At 56.1% G+C, this 18,848-nt stretch overlaps 3 protein-coding genes across 6 annotated transcripts in view; all 3 read right to left on the bottom strand.

Annotated features, from left to right (window-relative positions):
• The window catches only part of PLIN5 (perilipin 5), a 15,079-nt gene extending 12,386 nt beyond the window's left edge, over window positions 1-2,693 (bottom strand). Inside the window, exons 1-2 of the mRNA XM_032252199.1 lie at window positions 2,628-2,693; window positions 1,218-1,298 (exon numbers count right to left, since the gene is read on the bottom strand). Of these exons, the coding sequence (XP_032108090.1) occupies window positions 1,218-1,277 (60 nt within the window). The 5' untranslated portion in view covers window positions 1,278-1,298; window positions 2,628-2,693. The remainder of the gene's footprint in view (window positions 1-1,217; window positions 1,299-2,627) is intronic.
• A 2,067-nt stretch (window positions 2,694-4,760) lies between these two features.
• LRG1 (leucine rich alpha-2-glycoprotein 1) lies at window positions 4,761-7,881 on the bottom strand. The gene is made up of 2 exons (XM_032252198.1): window positions 7,744-7,881; window positions 4,761-6,358 (listed from the first exon to the last, which is right to left on the bottom strand). Exons 1-2 carry the CDS (start codon window positions 7,773-7,775, stop codon window positions 5,344-5,346), a joined length of 1,047 nt encoding a protein of 348 aa, XP_032108089.1. The 5' UTR covers window positions 7,776-7,881; the 3' UTR covers window positions 4,761-5,343.
• Window positions 7,882-12,097: 4,216 nt separating this feature from the next.
• The window catches only part of SEMA6B (semaphorin 6B), a 36,444-nt gene continuing 29,693 nt past the window's right edge, over window positions 12,098-18,848 (bottom strand). For all 4 annotated transcript variants that reach the window (XM_032252197.1, XM_032252194.1, XM_032252193.1 and 1 more), the window contains exons 13-17: window positions 17,943-18,125; window positions 17,709-17,855; window positions 15,915-15,992; window positions 15,739-15,797; window positions 12,098-14,043 (exon numbers count right to left, since the gene is read on the bottom strand). In XM_032252197.1, the coding sequence (XP_032108088.1) occupies window positions 13,115-14,043; window positions 15,739-15,797; window positions 15,915-15,992; window positions 17,709-17,855; window positions 17,943-18,125 (1,396 nt within the window). In that variant the 3' untranslated portion in view covers window positions 12,098-13,114. The remainder of the gene's footprint in view (window positions 14,044-15,738; window positions 15,798-15,914; window positions 15,993-17,708; window positions 17,856-17,942; window positions 18,126-18,848) is intronic.

The following is an 18,848-nucleotide window of genomic DNA, read 5'->3' as shown; positions in this document are numbered from 1 at the left end:
TTTTTTTTTTTTTTTTTTTTGAGATGGAGTCTTGTTCTTGTTGCCCAGGCTGGAGTGCAATGGCACCATCTTGGCTCACTGCAACCCTCGCCTTTCAGGTTCAAGTGATTCTCCTGCCTCAGTCTCCAGAGTAGCTGGGATTACATGCCCCCATCACCACAGCAGGCTAATTTTTGTATTTTTGGTAGAGACGGGGTTTCAGCATGTTGGCCAGGCTGGTCTTGAACTCCTGACCTCAGGTGATCCGCCCACCTTGGCCTCCTAAAGTGCTGGGATTACAGGCGTGAGCCACCGCGCCCGCCAGACCTGAACACTTCAAACCGGAGTTAAAGGGTCGACTGTTATCTGTCTGCTCCAGGAAGGTCATTAGAGTCTGGGGTTTCAGAGCATCTCCCTTGGAACACAGTGACCTCTGTTCACTTCTGCTTCAGTCACCTCCAGGCATGTCAACCTGGGCAAGCAACTGAACCCTTCTATGTCTTGGTTTCCCCAACTATGAAACGCGTTTTATTTTTTAAATGGAGTCTTACACTGTCGCTTGGGCTGGAGAGCCAGCGTGTGATCTTGGCTCACCGCAACCTCCGCACCCAGGTTTACACGATTCTCCTGCCTCAGCCTCCTGAGAAGCTGGGATTACAGGCGCACGCCACCATGCCTGGCTAATTTTTTAAAAAAAGTTTTTAGTAGAGACGGGGTTTCACTATGTTGGCCAGACTGGTCTCGAACTCCTGACCTCAGATGATCCACCCACCTCAGCCTCCCAAAGTGCTAGGATTACAGGCATGAGCCACTGTGACTGGCCCTGAAATGCGTTTTTAGCGTTGTGATGGGGTGTTCAAGGAGCCAATATATGTGAAACTCTTGGAACTGCAGCTGATACAGTGACTGCTGCTCTATTATCACTGTTACTGATGGCGCCATGATGGTGGACATGGAGACAGGAGGATACAGGTGGAGACCCATGGATGGGAGAGGGAAAGGGTTGGGCGGGGGCCACAGAAGCTGGCTGGGTGTCTTTCAGACACACTCCCGTCCCAGGGTCTCATGAAGCCCCCTCCAGGAAATGCCCCATTCCCCTCTCCATGGTCCAAATTTTACGAGTCAGGTTTTCCCAGCAAGGAGAGGAGTGGAGCGGGATACCGGGCCTGCAACGCTCCTAGAAGGGACTGTCCCCCAGGATTCCTTGTGTCCCCGCTCCTCAGAGGGGCAGCCCTCACCTGCTGGTCCTGCTCCCACACGCTGGGTCTGGGGATCTGAGCCGCCTCATCTTCGGACATCGTGCTGCAAATAGGGTCACCCTGCGGGCAGGATGGAGTAAGGGGGCACCTGCCCAGGCCTCCGACCCTGTCAGATCTGGCTCTGTGACTCGAGCAAGTCTCAAACCTCTTGGGGCCTCAGTTTCTTCATTTGCATAATGGGGTGTTCTGCGGGGCTTAGACAATGCGTGTCCAGGGCTCTGTACAGTAATGAGCCTCGGGCAAGGTGGGGTTGCTGGAGTGACTCAAAGCATGGTTTTGGGGTGAGAACAACCTGGGTTTGAATCCTACCATTAACTGCTATGTGATTTTTATTTATTATCTTTTTTTTTCTTTTGAGATGGAGTTTCGATCTTGTTGCCCAGGCTGGGGTGCAATGGCACAATCTCGGCTCACTGCAACCTTTGCCTCCTGGGTTCAAGCGATTCTCCTGCCTCAGGCTCCCGAGTAGCTGGGATTTAACAGGTGTGCACCACCTCATGCAGCTAATTTTGTATTTTTTGTTTTAGTAAAGACAGGGTTTCTTCATGGTCAGCCTGACCTCAGGTGATCTGCCTGCCTTGGCCTCCCGAAGTGGTGGGATTACAGGCGTGAGCCACCGCGCCCGGATATTATCATTTTAAAGACAGAATCTCTGTCACCCAGGCTGAAGTGCAGTGGCACAATCTAAGCTCACTGCAACCTCCGCCTCCCAGGTTCAAGTGATTTTCCTTCATTAGCCTCCCAAGTAGCTGGGATTACGCAGGTGCCACCACACAGGCTAATTTTTGTGTTGTTAGTAAAAATGGGGTTTCACCATGTTGCCCAGGCTGGTCTCAAGTGATCCACCTGACTTGGCCCCCCAAAGTGCTGGGATTACAGGCTCCACTGCACCTGGCCTGCTGTGTGATTTTTGGCAAGCACCTCCACCTCTCTGGGCCGTTTTCTCTTCTGTAAGATAGAGGAGACCCCTGCTACTCCTGCGCCCCAACCCCCGGCCCAGAACTGCACAAGCACCCCAGACAGGTGGAGGTGGTAGCTGCTGAGTCCTAGACCACTCACAGTTCATTTAACAGACAGGGAAACTGAGGCAAGCAGCAGGTCCATGCTGGGCCCAAAGTCACTCAGCCAGCTAGAGTTGGAAGCGGGAGCTCGACCTCGGGCCTCAGACTTGCCGCCTGCGGGTTGCCAGCCCGCGCCCTCTGAGGCCTGGTCCCCGCCCAACTGGGTCCTGGGCTTCCGCCAATTGTGCCAAGGGTCCCAGCCACCTGCTCCGGCCCGTCGTGCCCGTCGTACCCGTCCCACGCCGCCGGACCTTCGCCGAACCACCCTATCCGGAGCTCCCCTCCTGAGTCCGGGGGCGCTCCTGGACGCTGCCCTCAGGGCACTCACCTGGGCACGTGCGGCTTCAGACCCCAGGTGTCTCCGGCGACCCCAGGCTCAAGTCTCCGCCCCCCCGCCAGCCCCGCCCATCTTATAGTCGCTCGGGTGGGTGGGGCCTCCGGGAACCGACCAATGTGGAGAGGCCCTGCGGGGGCGTGCCCGGGCGCTTGCCCGGGGGGGCGTGGCGCCACGTTTCCCTCGCCCTCGCCCTCCCCGTGAGCTCGCCCAGTGCTCTGCGTTTGCCAAAGATTGAGGTAGTATACTTTCCCCGGCTAACTTTGGCCACCTGTCACTCACTGCTGTTGCCATGGAGACAGTCCATGCGATCACAGCCCCCCCGTGGCCTTGCTGAGTGACCTTGGTCAAGTCCTCAGTGACTTTCTTTCTTCTTATTATTTACCGATTTTTGAGACTGGATCTTGCTCGGTTGCCCAGGGCTGGAGTGGAGTGTTGTGATCATAGCTCACCGCAGCCTTGCCCTCCCAAGCTCAGGTGATCCTACCGCCTCAGCCTCCTGAGTAGCTGGGGCCCAGCTAAATGCAGCTCTTTTTTTTTTTTTTTTTTTTTTTTTTTTACTGTTTGTAGAGATGGGATATTCCTGTGTCGGCCAGGCTGGTCTTGAACTCCTGAGCCCTAAGTGATCCTTCCACCTTGGCCTCCCAAATTGCTGGGATTACAGATTAAAATAATATGTAACGTGTACAGCCTCTTTTTATTTCTTAATCTGCCCCTTCACTAAGCCAGAAGCAGACCTGCCCTTTCCCTAGGATCCCCATTTTACAGATGAGCAAGCTGAGTCTTAGAGATCACAAACCATCTTCCCTGGCCACCCCAGCAAGTGAGGGACCCTATTCAAACCCAGCCCTGCTGGACCCCAGAACCCTGCCTTTCATTCCTGTGCCTGGAATGACCACAGATGTCGGCATGATCTTTTTTTTTTTTGAGACACAATTTCACTGTCGCCCCAGTCTGGAGTGCAGTGGCACGATCTTGGCTCATTGCAACCTCCACCTCCCAGGTTCAAACAATTCTCCTGCCTGAGCCTCCCAAGTAGCTGGGATTACAGGCATGTGCCACTATGCCTCGCTAATTTTTTTTTTTTTTTTTTTTTGAGACGGAGTTTCGCTCTTGTTACCCAGGCTGGAGTGCAATGGCGCGATCTCGGCTCACTGCAACCTCCGCCTCCTGGGTTCAGGCAATTCTCCTGCCTCAGCCTCCTGAGTAGCTGGGATTACAGGCACGCGCCACCATGCCCAGCTAATTTTTTGTATTTTTAGTAGAGACGGGGTTTCACCATGTTGACCAGCATGGTCTCGATCTCTTGACCTCGTGATCCACCCGCCTCGGCCTCCCAAAGTGCTGGGATTACAGGCGTGAGCCACCGTGCCCGGCCCTAATTTTTGTATTTTTAGTAGAGACGAGGTTTTCCCATGTTGGCCAGGCTGCTCTCAAACTCCTGACCTCAAATTATATACCTGCCTTGGCCTCCCAAAGTGCTGGGATTACAGGTGTGAGCCATCGCCCAGCCAGCAATTTTTTTTTTTTTTTGAGACGGAGTTTCGCTCTTGTTACCCAGGCTGGAGTGCAATGGCGCGATCTCGGCTCACTGCAACCTCTGCCTCCCAGGTTTAAGCGATTCTCCTGCCTCAGTCTCCCAAGTAGCTGGGACTACAGGCACATGCCACCACACACCAGGCTAATTTTTGTATTTTTAGTAGAGATGGGGTTTCACCATGTTGGCCAGGCTGGTCTCGAACTCCCGACCTCGAGTGATCCACCAGCCTTGGCCTCCCAAAGTGCTAGGATTACAGGTGTGAGCCACCACGCCTGGTTGTCATTACAGGCATGAGCCACTGCGCACGTCATTTTTCAGGGAGCTGGGAAAATGGGTCATGCCCCCATGTCCCAGGGTCCCCCAGATCTGACTGCAGTCCCCACATGGCCAATGCAGGTGGTCCCGGGACGCTGCCCATCCCTTCAGCCCCATCCCACCCCTGCAACCTTGCCCAGGGCAGGTGCCACCTTAGAAGATCTGGGGCCAGCATGACAAATTGTTTGGAGACCTGGGCAATCTGGTTTAACTTAAACTTTCTCCTGGGACACCAGCCCTGGCAGGGATTCACTGGTAAAATGACACCCGGGCAATGGTCAAGGTTTTATTTGCAGTGAGGTCCCAGGATGGGGGCAGGGAGAGGAGAAGCCACAGGCCATTGATCCCAATTGCCACCGACTAGGGAAACCATGTCACACCCCAGGCCCTGGGCCATACCTCTTTTCCTCTTTCACCCTCGAGTCCTAGGAAGTTGATTTGGGAAGATTCTAGGGACAGAACGAAAGCCGATTCATCCGGTCCAGTGTTCGAGTTATTTACTAAACCCTTTTGGTCTGAGCCCAAGCTCAGTGCGACTCAGCACCGGACCCTGCACTCCGAGAGCCCCAGTGTGGCCGGGGCTCAGCCACAGGGAAGAAGGACAAGGGGGCTGGGAGAACCTGGAGGCCAAGAGATCTGAGAAATGGGAAACGGCGTTCCAGAGAGAGGGCACACCCTGGGCACGGGTCAGGGGGCCGGGAAGCCCACTGCATATTCTCGGAAGCACGGGTGGGTGAAATGGGGCCCCAGCCACAAGGGACAGCCCCCACATCTCACCTTTCAAAGGCGGGATTATTTGCTAAGTGGGCTGCAGCGTTCTCCCAGACCCCCCACCCTCAATCCCAGCCCCAGGTCTCACTGGACCAACTCGGCCACTGCCAGGAGCGGCTGGCCCTTCACGGCTTCAGGCCCAGCACAGCGCGTGTCACCCTGGGAAAACATCTTGTCTTTTTGGGCCTTCAGCCAACGCAAGAGGTCGCTCAGGTTCCGGTCACAGATCCAGGGGTTGTTGGAGATGTCGAAGCCTTCCCGCAGATCCCGATTTGACTGTCCTAGGGATGCCCAGAGCCCCTCGGGCATGCTGGCCAGCGAGTTATTGGAGAGGTCCAGCATGTCCAGCTGCCGCAGGCCCTGGAAGGCACCGGCTGCCACCCTGGCCAGCTTGTTGCAGTTCAGAAAAAGGTAGCGCAGGTCTGGCTGGGGCACGAGGAGGTCCTTCTCCAGGACTTGCAATCTGTTGCCTTCTAGATGGAGCCGTTCTAATTGCAGAGGACCCCTCAGAAGGTCAGGTGGCAAGGTCTCCAGCTGGTTCTCCCCAAGGTCAAGGGTGCGCAGGAGGGTGAAGTTGGCCAGCAGCCCAGGGGGCAGTTTCCGGAGGCGGTTCCCAGACAGATCCAGATGCCCCAGGGCCTTCAGGCCGTGCAGCCACGAGGCCTCCAGGACCTCCAGTTGGTTTTCCTTCAACACCAGGGTGTCCAGGGCGGCTGAGGCCTGGAAGAGGCCCGGGAGCAGGCTGGTCAGGGCGTTTCGGGTGAGATCCAGCACCCTGAGCTGCGGTACTGGCTGCAAAAGCTCGCGTGGGAGGCCCCCCAGCCCGTTAGTGGAGAGGTGCAACTCTCGGAGCTTGGAGGCGCCCTGGAGGATGCCGGCTGGCAGGTGTGTCAGGTTGAAGAACTCCACCGCCAAGTACACGGTGTCGGCTGGCAGGTGGCGGGGGATTTCGGCAGGTGGTTGGCAGGAGATGGAGGTGCCATTGTCTGAGTGGAACACCTGGCAGTCTTTGGGGCTCAGGGTGACCCCCCAGGCTGAGGCCGCCAACAGCAGCAGCAGGAACAGGGCTCTAGAAAGACGGGGCTGAATGCCACCTGGGCTGCAGGCAGTAACAGAAGATGCTTACTAAACCATAGTGAAAACACACCCAGCAAGACGAAAATACAACCCAAACCTCCCCACTTCTTCCCATCACTGCCGCTACCAGCCTGGACTATGCTGCCTCATCTCTTTTTTTTTTTTTCTTTTTTTTTTTTTTTTTTTAAGATGGAGTCTCCCTCTGTCACCAGGCTGGAGTGCAGTGGCATGACCTCAGCTCGCCGCAACCTCTACCTCCTGGGTTCAAGCGATTCTCCTGCCTCAGTCTCCTGAGTAGCTGCGACTACAGGCGCATGCCACCACGCCCAGCTAATTTTGTATTTTTAGTAAAGAAGGAGTTTCACCACGTTGGCCAGGCTGGTCTCGATCTCATGATCCCATCATTAACTTGCCTTGACCTCCCAAAGTGCTGGAATTACAGATGTGAGCCACCACGCCCGGCCACTGACGCCTCATCTCTTACCTGGACTACGGCAGTTGCTTCCTCCTCCTCTCCCAGCCTCCACCCTGACCCCCAACAGCTGCCAGGAGCGGCCCCTGTTCCAGGGAGAATTATCATTCTAGGACAGTTGAGTTTCTGAGTGTAACTCCCACGTAACATGAACACACGTCCCCATTGCCAGTCTAGCCCCCATGGGCTATTAATTATTCACAGTCCAACTTGCTAGTTTTTTCTGATCTGGCTTGTTTTCTGGGTCAGTTCTTGTCTCCCTGACTCTACGTTTTGATGTGAACCCCTACTCATCCTGTGAAGCCCCAGCTCCAATGCCCTCTTTTCCATGAAGACTTTTCTGCTCTGGGTCTTTCTGTCCAGCCTTGACCAAGTGAGTGCCTAGAGGAAGATGGAGCTGGACACAGATAACCGAACCATGTTCAGATTCATGTTTTTGAGACAGGGTCTCACTGGGTTGCCCAGGCTGGAGGGCAGTGAGTGGTGTGATCATATTCACTGCAGCCTCTAAACATGAAAAGTGTGTCCTGCTCTGGCCAGGTCTGAGGGTGGGCACCTGGCCTTGGGAAGGGGTGGTTTACACTTAGCACCATAACCCTTGGAAGCCTGGGGCTTCCCCTCCTCCTCCAGGGCTTTCCTGGCCCAGCGGCCATTACACATGACCTGGACAGCGTTGGTCACTGTGGCCCCAGGCCTCTAACAAGAGGCCTCTCCCGACTTCCTCCTGTCTATGCCCACCTCGGCTTCTGCAGGTGTGTGTGTGTGTGTGAGAGAGAGAGAGAGAGAGAGAGACGAGAGAGAGAGAGCATGCAGAAGTCTGTCTACAGTTCAGGTTGATCTGCCCCCTGTGACTTCAGTGGGTCAGCCGGAATGTCCTATATCTCCACATGGCCTGGCATTCAGACCTGCCTAGGACAGGTAGCATGGGGACCTACCTTTGGGGTCGCTGTCTGCTCCAAGAGGACATGGTAGCTCTTCTCTTTTTCTTCTGGGTTCTCCTGGCCTGGGGAGGTGGCCTTATACCCGCCTGGACTGGGGGCAGGGGAGCCAGCCTTGGGGAAGTCCCCACCCCTGTCCAGTTCCTGATAGGGGGTGAGCCTAAGCCAGGCAGGGGAAGGGGAGGGATCAGGATTACAAAATTGCTTCCTGGAAACTGTTTCCTGCTCAGCCCCATTTTGACCCTGCTTCTAAAACCCAGCCTTTTCTTTCCTTGTTTCCTGATTTTTGGGGGGCATCCAAGAGTCTCTCTAGTTGCAGCCTCACTTCCCAACCCAGAGTTCAAGGATCAAGGTTTGCAAGGCATCATCCCTGGAGAAAGGATAGCTCTTTGAGCAAGAGGAGCTATTTACCATAAACTTGAGCAACCAGGAAGCTCACTGAAAAGAACAAAAAAACTCGTCTTGACTTCATGGTACGCTGATCTTGCTTTTTCATAAATGAAGTCATTTAAAAAATACAATTCAATAATGACTAATGCCAAACGTCTCTATGGTCTTTGGACAGTGGCTTGGGAGGAACCAAACCTGCTTCTGAGTTTCAGCTCTGTCATGAACAGCTTTGCTTTGTGACCTTCAGCAAGTGACTTAACTTCTCTTGGCCTCAGTTTCCCCATCTGTGAAGCTGAATTCAAATCTCCGAGGGCTCCTTCTGCTCTTTTTTTTCTTCATCTGAATCTGACATCCATGCTATTGTTTCCATTCTTCCTCATTTCCTATTAAATGCATTTTTGGGGGGCTACGAATTTCCCTTTGAGACTAGCTTTGGCTGCATCCCATGGATTTGGCTACAGAGTGCTGGCATTCTTTTTGAGTTCTAAATATTTAAGTACGATATGTCACCTTTATCTGCACCTATGACTAATTTTTTTTTTTCCTGAGACAGTGTTTCATTCTGTTACCCAGGCTGGGGTGCAGTGGTGAGATCTCAGCTCACTGCAACCTCTGCATCCCAGGCTCAGGTGATACTCCCCATCAGCCTCTTGAGTAGCTGGGACTAAAGGCAGGCACCACCATGCATAGCTAATTTTTATATTTTTAATAGAGACAGGATTTTGCCATGTGGCCCAGGCTGGTCTGGAACTCCTGAGCTCATGTGATCCACTGGCCTTGGCCTCCTGAAATGCTGAAATTACAGGTGTGAGCCACTGTGCACTTTTTTTTTTTTTGAGACAGGATTTCACTCTGTCACCCAGTCTGGAGCACACAGTGGTACAATCCGCTCACTTTAGCTTTGAACCCTGGGCTGCAGGCCTCCCAATAGCTGGGACTATGGGCATGTGCCACCATACCTAATTTTTTTTTTTTTTTTTTTGAGACAGAGTCTGTCACCCAGGCTGCAGTACAGTGACACTCTCTCAGCTCACTGCAACCTCCACTTCCTGGGTTTAAGTGATTCTCCTGTCTCAGCCTCCCAAGTAGCTGTGACTACAGGCACACGCTGTCATGCCCAGCTAATTTTTTAATGTTTTTCTATGTTGCCTAGGCTGGTCTCGAACTCCTGGACTCAAGGGATCCTCTCAGTATCAGTCTCCCAAAGTGCTGGGATTATAGACATGAGCCACGGCACCCGGTCTGTCTTGTGCCCTGCCCTGTCCCCAGAGCCCAGCCATTAGTAGTTCTTAATCAACATGGGCTGAGAGGGAGGAAGGCTTGTGAAATGTAGTGACACAGTGACAAACGATCCCTGAAAATGAAATCAGCTCACATCCCTTGCTTAAAACTCTCTGATGGCTTCTTGTCCCACTTAAAACTCATAAGGCTGGGAAAGGGGCCTGGGGAGTGACTGTTTATGGGGACAGAGTTTGAGTTTGGGGAGAGGAGAAAATTCTAGAGATGAGGATGGTGATAGCTACATAACACTGTGCGTATACGTCATGTTCCTGGGCTGTGCACTTAAAAATGGTTAAAATAGGTCTGGCGTGGTGGCTCACGCCTGTAATCCCAGCCCTTTGGGAGGCCGAGGTGGGAGGATCACGAGGTCAGGAGATCGAGACCATCCTGGCCAATGTGATGAAACCCCGTCTCTACTAAAAATACAAAAAAATTAGCTGGGTGTGGTGGCGCACACCTGTAGTCCCAGCTACTCGGGAGGCCGAGGTGAGGGGGTGGCTTGAGTCCAGAAGGTCGAGGCTACAGTGAGCTGTGATTGGACCATCGCAATCCAACCTGGGCAACAGAACAAGACCCTGTCTCAGGAAAAAAAAAATACATTCTTTTCTCCTGTGAGGCCCTGCCTGTCTGGACCCCTTTCCTACCTCCCCGCTCCCTCAGTCCCCCTCGCCCACCCTATTCCAGCCACGTGTCTCAGGGCCTTTGCACAGGCTGTCCCCGCTGTCTGGAAAGCTGTCTTTGTAGATCTCCCAGCCGTTTCTTCTCAGCTTTCTGATCTCAGTTTGAATGACACCTCTTCCGGGAAGCACTCGCTGATCAATCCCCAGACCTCCCATCAGCGCCTATTATTGTACCAACAAATTATTGCTTTTTCTTCCTTATACATATCACTAGCTAAAAATGAGGTTTCGGGGTTTTTTTTTTTTTTTTAGAGACGGGGTCTCGCTATGTTGCCCAGGCTGGAGTGCAGTGGCTACTCATAGGCGCGATCCCACTACTGATCAGCACAGGAGTTTTGACCTGCTCTGTTTCTGACCTGGGCAGGTTCACTCCTCCTTAGGCAACCTGGTGGTCCCCCGCTCCCGGGAGGTCACCATATTGATGCCGAACTTAGTGCGGACATCCGATCAGCATAGCGCACTACAGCCCAGAACTCCTGGGCTCAAGCGATCCTCCAGCCTCAGCCTCCCGAGTAGCTGGGACTATAGGCACGCACCACCACGCCCGGCTGTTTTTGTTTTTTTGAGACAGAGTCTCTCTGTCGCCCAGGCTGGAGTGCAGTGGCGCAATCTTGGCTCACGGCAACTTCTGCCTCCTGGGGTTCAAGCACTCTCCTGCCTCAACCTCCCGAGTAGCTGGGACTACAGGCGCGGGCCACCGTGCCCGGCTAATTTTTTTTTTTTTTTTTGTATTTTTAGTAGAGACGGGGCTTCACCATGTTAGCCAGGATGGTCTTGATCCACCCGCCTGGGCCTCCCAAAGCCCTAGGACTACGGGCGCGAGCCACCACGCCCAGCTAATTTTTAGTAGAGACACAGTTTCACTATATTTGCCAGGCTGGTCTTGAACTCCTGGCCTCAAGAGATCTTCTTGCCTCGGCCTCCCCAAGTACTCGAGTTGCAGTCAAATTGAATGATTTTTCTTTATTTTATTTTTTTCAAACTAGATCATGAGCTCCATAAGAGGGGCTCTTCATCCCCAAACAGTACTTGGCGCATAGTAGGGGCACACTAAATATCTGCTGCAGGAACAATCAGAAACTGGTCCCTGAGCTGCGTGTACTGGCTCACGCCTGTACTCCCAGCACTTTGGGAGGCTGAGGCAGGAGGATCACTTGAGCTCAGGAGTTTGAGACCAGCCTGGGCAACATAGCAAGACCCTGTCTCTAAAAAATAAATTAGTAGAAACTGGTGGCTGGGTGTGGTGGCTCATGCCTGTAATCCCAGCACTTTGGGAGGCCAAGGTGGCCAGATCATGAGATCAGGAGTTCGAGACCAGCCTGACCAACATGGTGAAACCCTGTCTTTATTAAAAAATACAAAAATTAGCTGATCATGGTGGTGCGCGCCTATAATCCCAGCTATTTGGGAGGCTGAGGCAGGAAAATTGCTTGAACCCAGAAGGCAGAGGTTGCAGTGACCTTAGATTGCACCAGTGCACTCCAGCCTGGGCCACAGAGCGAGACTCCACCTCAAAAAAAAAAAAAAAAGGAACCGGCCCCTCCTTTCGAAGAGAAGACGGGATCCCCGAGTCCCCCTTTTTTCCCCCACCCGCCCCCCAAGTTTTTTTTCCCCCAGCCTTTTTTTTTTTTTTTTTTTTTGAGATCGTCTTGCTGTGTCACTGAGGCTGGAGTGCAGTGGCTTGATCTGGGCTCACTGCAACCTCCACCTCCCAGGTTCAAGCGATTCTCCTGCCTCAGTCTGCTGAGTAGCTGGGATTACAGGTGCCCACCACCACGACTGGCTAATTTTCTTGTATTTTTAGTAGAGACAGGGTTTTGCCATGTTGGCCAGGCAGGTTTTGAACTCCTGACATTAAGCGATCCACCCGCCTCGGCCTCCCAAAGTGTGCTGGGATTACAGGCGTGAGCCACCGCGCCCGGCCCGGCCTTCACTTTTGAAGGTGCCCCCTATCTGTGCCTCCTCCCACCAGAAGGCAGAGCAGAGCCAGAGTCGTAGGGGCCGGTGGTTGTAAACAGAGTTTTATTGATGGGGAGGGGGCTGGGGAGGCAAACTCCAGAGAGGGTGGAGGACCCAGCCGGCCACGTGGCATGCATGGTCAGCTGGCGGTCAGCAGGGGAGGTCACAAGAGGACGGGTGGTGTGGGACTCTCTCACCACCCTGGGGCCATATTTACAGGGGGGCCCCACCCACCTTCGCCACCCCCCCAGGCCCCCAAGCCCTTTAGACAGCTGCTGCCAGTGTGACTTCTGGGCAGGCCCTCCCCGTGTCCCCTGCCTGAAACCCCGGCATTGCCCCCCACCCCCGCTTCCCTCTGCAGAGTGGTGTGGGGGGGTTCAAACTCCTAACCGGCACCTCGGAGGCCCCCGGCCTTCTGGAAGCCCCAGCATCGCATCAGCCAACGCCCAGACCGCTGGGGCCACCACACTCGCTCGTGGACACACACCCTGCACGCGTGGCCCACCCGACACACACGCCCACAGCAGCCCTGGCTGGCACACACACGCACGCCCACCTCCCCGGCCCCTTGCACACGAACACGGCAGGCACACGCACACACACCCACACACGCCAGGGGCCTGGGTCGGGGAGGGACCTTTTCAGGGGTTGGGGAGGGCTTGGGTCTGCAGCTGTGGGCCCTCCGCTCCTCACCCGGCCTCCAAGCCTCCCCAGCCCGCCGTCACCCCGAGAACGGAGTTGTGCAATTGGTTAGAAAACTGCAAAAGAAACCCAAAACTGCAAAAGAAACCCAAAACCTACGCGCATAAGGTCAACCTCAAATCCATAGCAAAGTCCTCCCGCCCACCCACCCCCAAACCGTCTCAGCGTCCTGCGGCCCCGGGTTGGGGGAGGGCGAGCTGGTTGTGCTTCCTTGTGGCGGAGGGGGCCCCCCACTCCGCGGGTGGGCCGGGGGGCTTGAGCACCCACTCGGAGCTGCCCCGGGCCCGGCGTTCTGGCACCGTCTCTCGCTCCTGGTTCCCGTGGCTGGCACTGCCAAGGCATCGGGGGTTCCCGGCCTAGGGCACGGGGGGCGCAGTCCTGTCCGTCCCCCCATAGGGGAGGAAATGGGCCAAGTCCGTGCCGGGCCGCGCGTGGCAGCCCCGGTGGCGGTCCCCAGGCCGGGCCTCGCCGCTGTTGAAGGTGTGGGTGCGGCGCAGGGCGGCGGCCGGAGGGGCGTGGGGGCCCGGTGGTCTCCGCAGGCTGCCCGTCGGGGGTGGGCTCCAGGGCCGCGGGAGGCCATCGGCGGCTGAGGCTGGGTCCAAGGGGCCCGTGGGCGCCGACACCACCCTCCTGCGGTCCGGGCTGGCGTGGGGAGTGAGTGGGAAATCGCCGTGGGAGGCGCGGCCAGGCCGGGCAGCATAGAGGCGCACGTCGGGGGTCAGATCCCCTGGCGCGGGGGGCTGCTCGGGGGCCCGGGCGGGGGCCAGCAGCAGGAGGGAGGACGAGGCGGAGGCCGGGAGCAGGGGGTGGCCATGGTCCCAGGCGCGGGGGCCCAGGGCGTGGGGGTGCGGGTGCGGGGTGGGCAGGCGCTTCTGCGGCAGCGGCGTCTGCTCGGGCGTGGGCAGCAGCCCTGAGTCCAGGTCGTGGGGCCCGCCTTGCAGCAGCGTGGCCTTGGCCCAGCCGTTCTGCATCAGGGGCGCCAGCAGGGCCTCGGGGGGAACCCCGGCGCCGCCGCTGCCGCCCCCGCCCCGGCCTCCGGGGCCCTGCGCCCTGCGCTCGCCCAGGCGGCTGACGCTCAGCACCGCCTCGCCCGCCCCGTGCGCCAGGATGGCCTCCTTGTCCTTGCGCCGGGCCAGCTCCCGCCGCTCGCGGAGACCTACGAACCAGCCCACGCTGAAGCCGGACACCACGGCTCCCACCACGAAGGCCGCCACCGACGACGTCACCAGCAGGTTCACGGACACCAGCCCCGCGCGGTCTTCGGAGAGGCTGGCCCGCAGGAGTCCTGGCGGGGAGCGCCGGGGTGAAGGGGGCCTGGCGGGTTCTCCCTGGGCACCCCTCCTGCCTCCTCGGGCCCTCTGTCCTCTAAGTTATTATTTATTTATTTGACAGAGTCTGGCTCTGTCCCCCAAGCTGGAGTGCAGTGGTGCAGCTCACTGCAACCCTGCCCGCGGCCACCTGTTTGCTTTATTTTTTTACTCTTAATTTTTGAAACGGAGTTTTGCTCTTGTCGCCCAGGCTGAAGTGCAATGGCACCATCTCAGCTCACTGCAACCTCCGCCTCCCGGGTAAAAGGGATTCTCCTGGCTCAGCCTCCCCAGTAGCTGGGATTGCAAGCATGCGTCACCATGCCCGGCTAATTTTTTGTTATTTTTTTTTTTAGTAAAGTTGGGGTTTCTCCATGTTGGTCAAGCTGGTCTCGAACTCTCAACCTCAGGTGATCCACCCACCTCAACTTCCCAAAGTGCTGGGATTATAGGTGTGAGCCACCGCACCCAGCCACCTTGTTGTTTTATGAAAGACAGGATCTTGGCCAGGCATGGTGGCTCACACCTGTAATTCCAGCTCTTTGTGAGACCGAAGTGGGCAAATAACCTGAGGTCAAAAGTTCGAGACCAGCCTGGCCAACATGGAGAAACCCTATCTCTACAAAGAATACAAAAATGAGGCAGGTGTGGTGGTGCGCACCTGTAATCTCAGCTACTCGGGAGGCTGAGGCAGGAGAATCGATTGAATCTGGGAGGCGGAGGTTGCAGTGAGCCGAGATGGCACCACTGCACTCCAGCTGGGTGACAGCAAGACTCTGTCTCAAAAAAAAAAAAAAAAAAGACAGGGTCTTGCTCTGTCGCCCAGGCTGGAGTGCAGTGGCCTGATCACAGCTCACTGCAGCCTCCACCTCCCTGGGGTCAAGTGATCCTCCTGCCTCAGCCTCCAGAGTAGCTGGGACTACAGGTGAGCACCATCACATCTGGATGATCTTTGGGTTTTTGTTTTAGAAACAGGGTTTCACTATGTTGCCCAGGCTGGTCTCGAACTCCTGACCTCAAGCGATCCTCCTGTCTCATCCTCTCAAAATGCTGGGATCGCAGGCATGAGCCTCCACATCTGGCCCCTTCTGTCCTATAGACGTTTGTCTCTTTGCCTTCTGTTGTCTCTTCATCCCTCACAAAGCCTGTCCATTTCTTGGTGTCTCTGTCTTCTGGGGTCTCTGTTCTTCTCCTATCTCCCTCCCCAAGAAATGAGACCTCCCCACACCTTTCTTTCTTTTTTTTTGAGGCGGAATTTTGCTCTTGTTACCCAGGCTGGAGTGCAATGGTGCGATCTCAGCTCACTGCAACCTCTGCCTCCCGGGTTCAAGTGATTCTCCTGCCTCAGCCTCCCGAGTAGCTGGGATTACAGGCACCCACCACCACGCCCGACTAATTTTATAATTTTAGTAGAGACGGGATTTCTCCATGTTGGTCAGGCTGGTCTTGAACTCCTGACCTCAGGTGATCCACCCACCTCAGCCTGCCAAAGTGCCGGGATTACAGGCATGAGCCACCCCACCTGGCCGACTCCCCACACCTTTCTAAAGTCGGTTGGAATCCAGTTTCCCTACCCACCCCCCCAGAGAATTCGAGGGTCCCCCAGCTTCCCCCTCCCCTCCCTTGTAGTGAGGGATGGGGGTCTTAGCTTAGCCTGCCATCCCCTCACTCACCTGTGCAGTCCCCTAAGCCTGAGGTGCTGGCCCCGGACACGTCCTGCTCAAAGGTGGCTCTAATGGGGAGAGGAGGCATCGTCAGGAGAGCCCTGTCTCACAGTCAGAGGCCAGGGGGATCCCGGATCATGGGCGGGTCCAATGCACCCTCCACCCCGCTCTCTCTCCCGCAGTACCTGGTGCCCGGGCTGAGGAAGATGCAGGAGCCATCGGGGGCCCACCCGCAGTAGGGGTCCTGACTGCCGATACAGTTCCTAGAGCAGACCAGGGACCGAACAGCACAAGTGACCAACTCACTCACACAGCCCCAGCGGGGACGGTGACCTGTTCTAAGCACCTGCCTTTTAAATTTTTATTTTATTTTATTTTGTTTATTTATTTATTTATGAGACAAGAGTCTCGCTCTTGTTGCCCTGACTGGAGCGCAATGGTGTGACCTCAGCTCACTGCAGCCCCCGCCTCCGAGGTTCAAGTGATTCTCCTGCCTCAGCCTCCCTAGTAGCTGGGATTACAGGCACACACCGCCACACCCGGCCAATTTTTGCATTTTTAGCAGAGACGGGGTTTCACCAGGTTGGCCAGGCTGGTCTTGAATTCCTGACCTCAGGTGATCCACCCGCCTCGGCCTCCCAAAGTGCTAGGATTATAGGCCTGAGCCACTGCAACTGGCCTTTTTAAAAAAATTTTTTTAAAGTTTTTAAACTCAAATTGAAATGTTTTTCTTTAAGAGACAGGGTCTTGTTCTGTCACCTAGGCTGGAGCACAGTGGCACGGTCATTTTTGCATTTTTTTTTTAGAGATAGTCTCACTATGCTGTGTTGCCCAGGCTGGTCTCAACCCCTGGGTTCGAGCAATCTTCCTGCCTTGGCCTGCCAAGGTGCTGGGATGACAGGCGTGAGCCACCGTGTCCGGCCCCTGCCTCTTAGCAGCAACTCCTGGAGTCTTTAGAACAAATCTGCCGGGCGCGGTGGCTCAAGCCTGTAATCCCAGCACTTTGGGAGGCCGAGGCGGGTGGATCACGAGGTCAAGAGATCGAGACCATCCTGGTCAACATGGTGAAACCCCGTCTCTACTAAAACTACAAAAAATCAGCTGGGCATGGTGGTGCATGCCTGTAATCCCAGCGACTCAGGAGGCTGAGGCAGGAGAATTGCCTGAACCTGGGAGGCGGAGGTTGCGGTGAGCCGAGATCGCGCCATTGCACTCCAGCCTGGGTAACATGAGTGAAACTCCATCTCACAAAAAAAAAAAAAAAAAAAAAAAAAAAACAAATCTGAGTGCAGGGCACTGTTCACTGCCCATTTTACAGACAAGCGAACTGAGGCTCGAGAAGGTAAATGTTTGCCCAAGTGGCAGAGCTGGGGTGGCGGCCCAGGCATTGCGCCAGAGACTGTGCCCTTGGACTCGGAGCTACCGGGTCATTGTTACAACAGTGGCGGGCAGGAAGCAGGGTCCTCCGCGTTGACAGCAAACAGGGAGCCCAGGCGTGTGAGAGCACTAGCACACATCCCAGCTTTGCTCCCACTTTAGAGACAGGGAAACAGCTCCCGCCCTGGTCCCTGGTTCTCCTTCCCCTGCTGTCTCCTCCTGGCAGCAGCCACCAGAGGGCACCCGTGAGCACCCCAGTCAGGGCCGGTCCCTCCTCTGCCTGCAACCCTACATGGCTGCCACCTTTCTCGAGGTCAAAGCCCACAAGTCTGCACTAACTGCTCCGTCCCCTCCCCTCCCCCTCCCCGCCTCCTCTCTTCCCACTCTCTTCCTTGCTCACTCTGCTCCAGCCACACCGGCCTCCTCGCTGTTCTTCCAACACACCAGGTGTGGTCCTGCCCCTGGGCCTTTGCACGGGCTGTGCTCTCTGCCCAGCTCAGTGACTAGGACACTGTTGGACTTTTGACGGGAACCCCTCCCTCCCTCCCTGCACTCAGCCTCCCTTGCTTCCCGCCCACGGCTGGCCTGGGGTGGACACTCACTTCATACACCCCGAGTACTGCTGGCAGCGAGCCACGGGCACTCGGACCACGCAGCGGGGGAAGGCAGCCAGCAGGCCCCCAGAAGCTGCGTCCAGCTCCAAGCTCAGCAGCCGCTGCCCTGTCTCGCCACCGCCGGGCCGTCCACACCTGGGGACAAGCAGAGCGGTGAGGCTGAGGGCACCCGCCCATCTCCCCTCCTGCCGGCGAGCCCTCCCCACCTTTGCCGGGACTCACCTGTCCGGCCGGTAGGTCTCAAACTCCTCCAGGAAGACACTGAGCCCGGATGTCCCTGAGGTGCTAGCATTGGGCTGGACAAGGAACTTGAGGACGGTCCCTGCCTCGGAACCCAGGAAGACAACGGTCTGGTTGCCCCAGGGGCCAGCTCCCACGTCCACGGCCACTCGCGTCAGCTGGTGCCTGGGGGACAGTGCGGGGAGGGGTCGGGCTGGCCACGTATCCCCCAGGAGCCCCTGGCCACCACATGCCACCAACACGGGCATGGGCCTGATTATACAGACGCACACAGACGCCGACACACCAACACAGGCAACAGCAATACATCTGTGTGTACACGGATGCCACACACACGGTGAACACACAGGCACGAGGGCATACTCGCCAGAAACACAACCCCAGACCAGGCTCTCCCCGGCCCTGTCTCTGTGGTTGAGACAGTCTCACTCTGTCGCCCAGGCTGGAGTGCAGTGGCGAAATCTCGGCTCACTGCAACCTCCGCCTCCTGGGTTCAAGCGGTTCTCCTGCCTCAGCCTCCTAAGTAGCTGGGACTACAGGCGCGTGCCACCATGCCCAGCTAATTTTTTTTGTATTTTTAGTAGAGTCAGGGTTTCACCACTTGGCCAGGCTGGTCTCGAACTCCTGACCTCAGGTGATCCGCCCCCACTCAGCCTCCCAAAGTGTTGGGATTACAGGCATGAGTCACCATGCCAGGGGCCCCTTTCTCCTGATGCGTATGTGTGTTTGTGTACCTTTCCATCTCTTTCTCTGTCTTTTGTCTCTCTTTCCTGTCTTTGTCTGTCTGTCTCTGATCGTCTCTCTCCTGTCTCTGTCTGTCTCTGATCGTTTCTCTCCTGTCTCTGTCTCTGATCGTCTCTCTCCTGTCTCTGTCTGTCTCTGATCGTC

This window comes from Sapajus apella, unplaced genomic scaffold, assembly GCF_009761245.1.
Source record: "Sapajus apella isolate SASKATOON/1434 unplaced genomic scaffold, GSC_monkey_1.0 scaffold77, whole genome shotgun sequence".
NCBI lineage: Eukaryota > Metazoa > Chordata > Mammalia > Primates > Cebidae > Sapajus > Sapajus apella.
The sequence above is the reverse complement of the archived record's forward strand: the minus strand, read 5'-3'. Positions and strand labels throughout refer to the sequence as shown.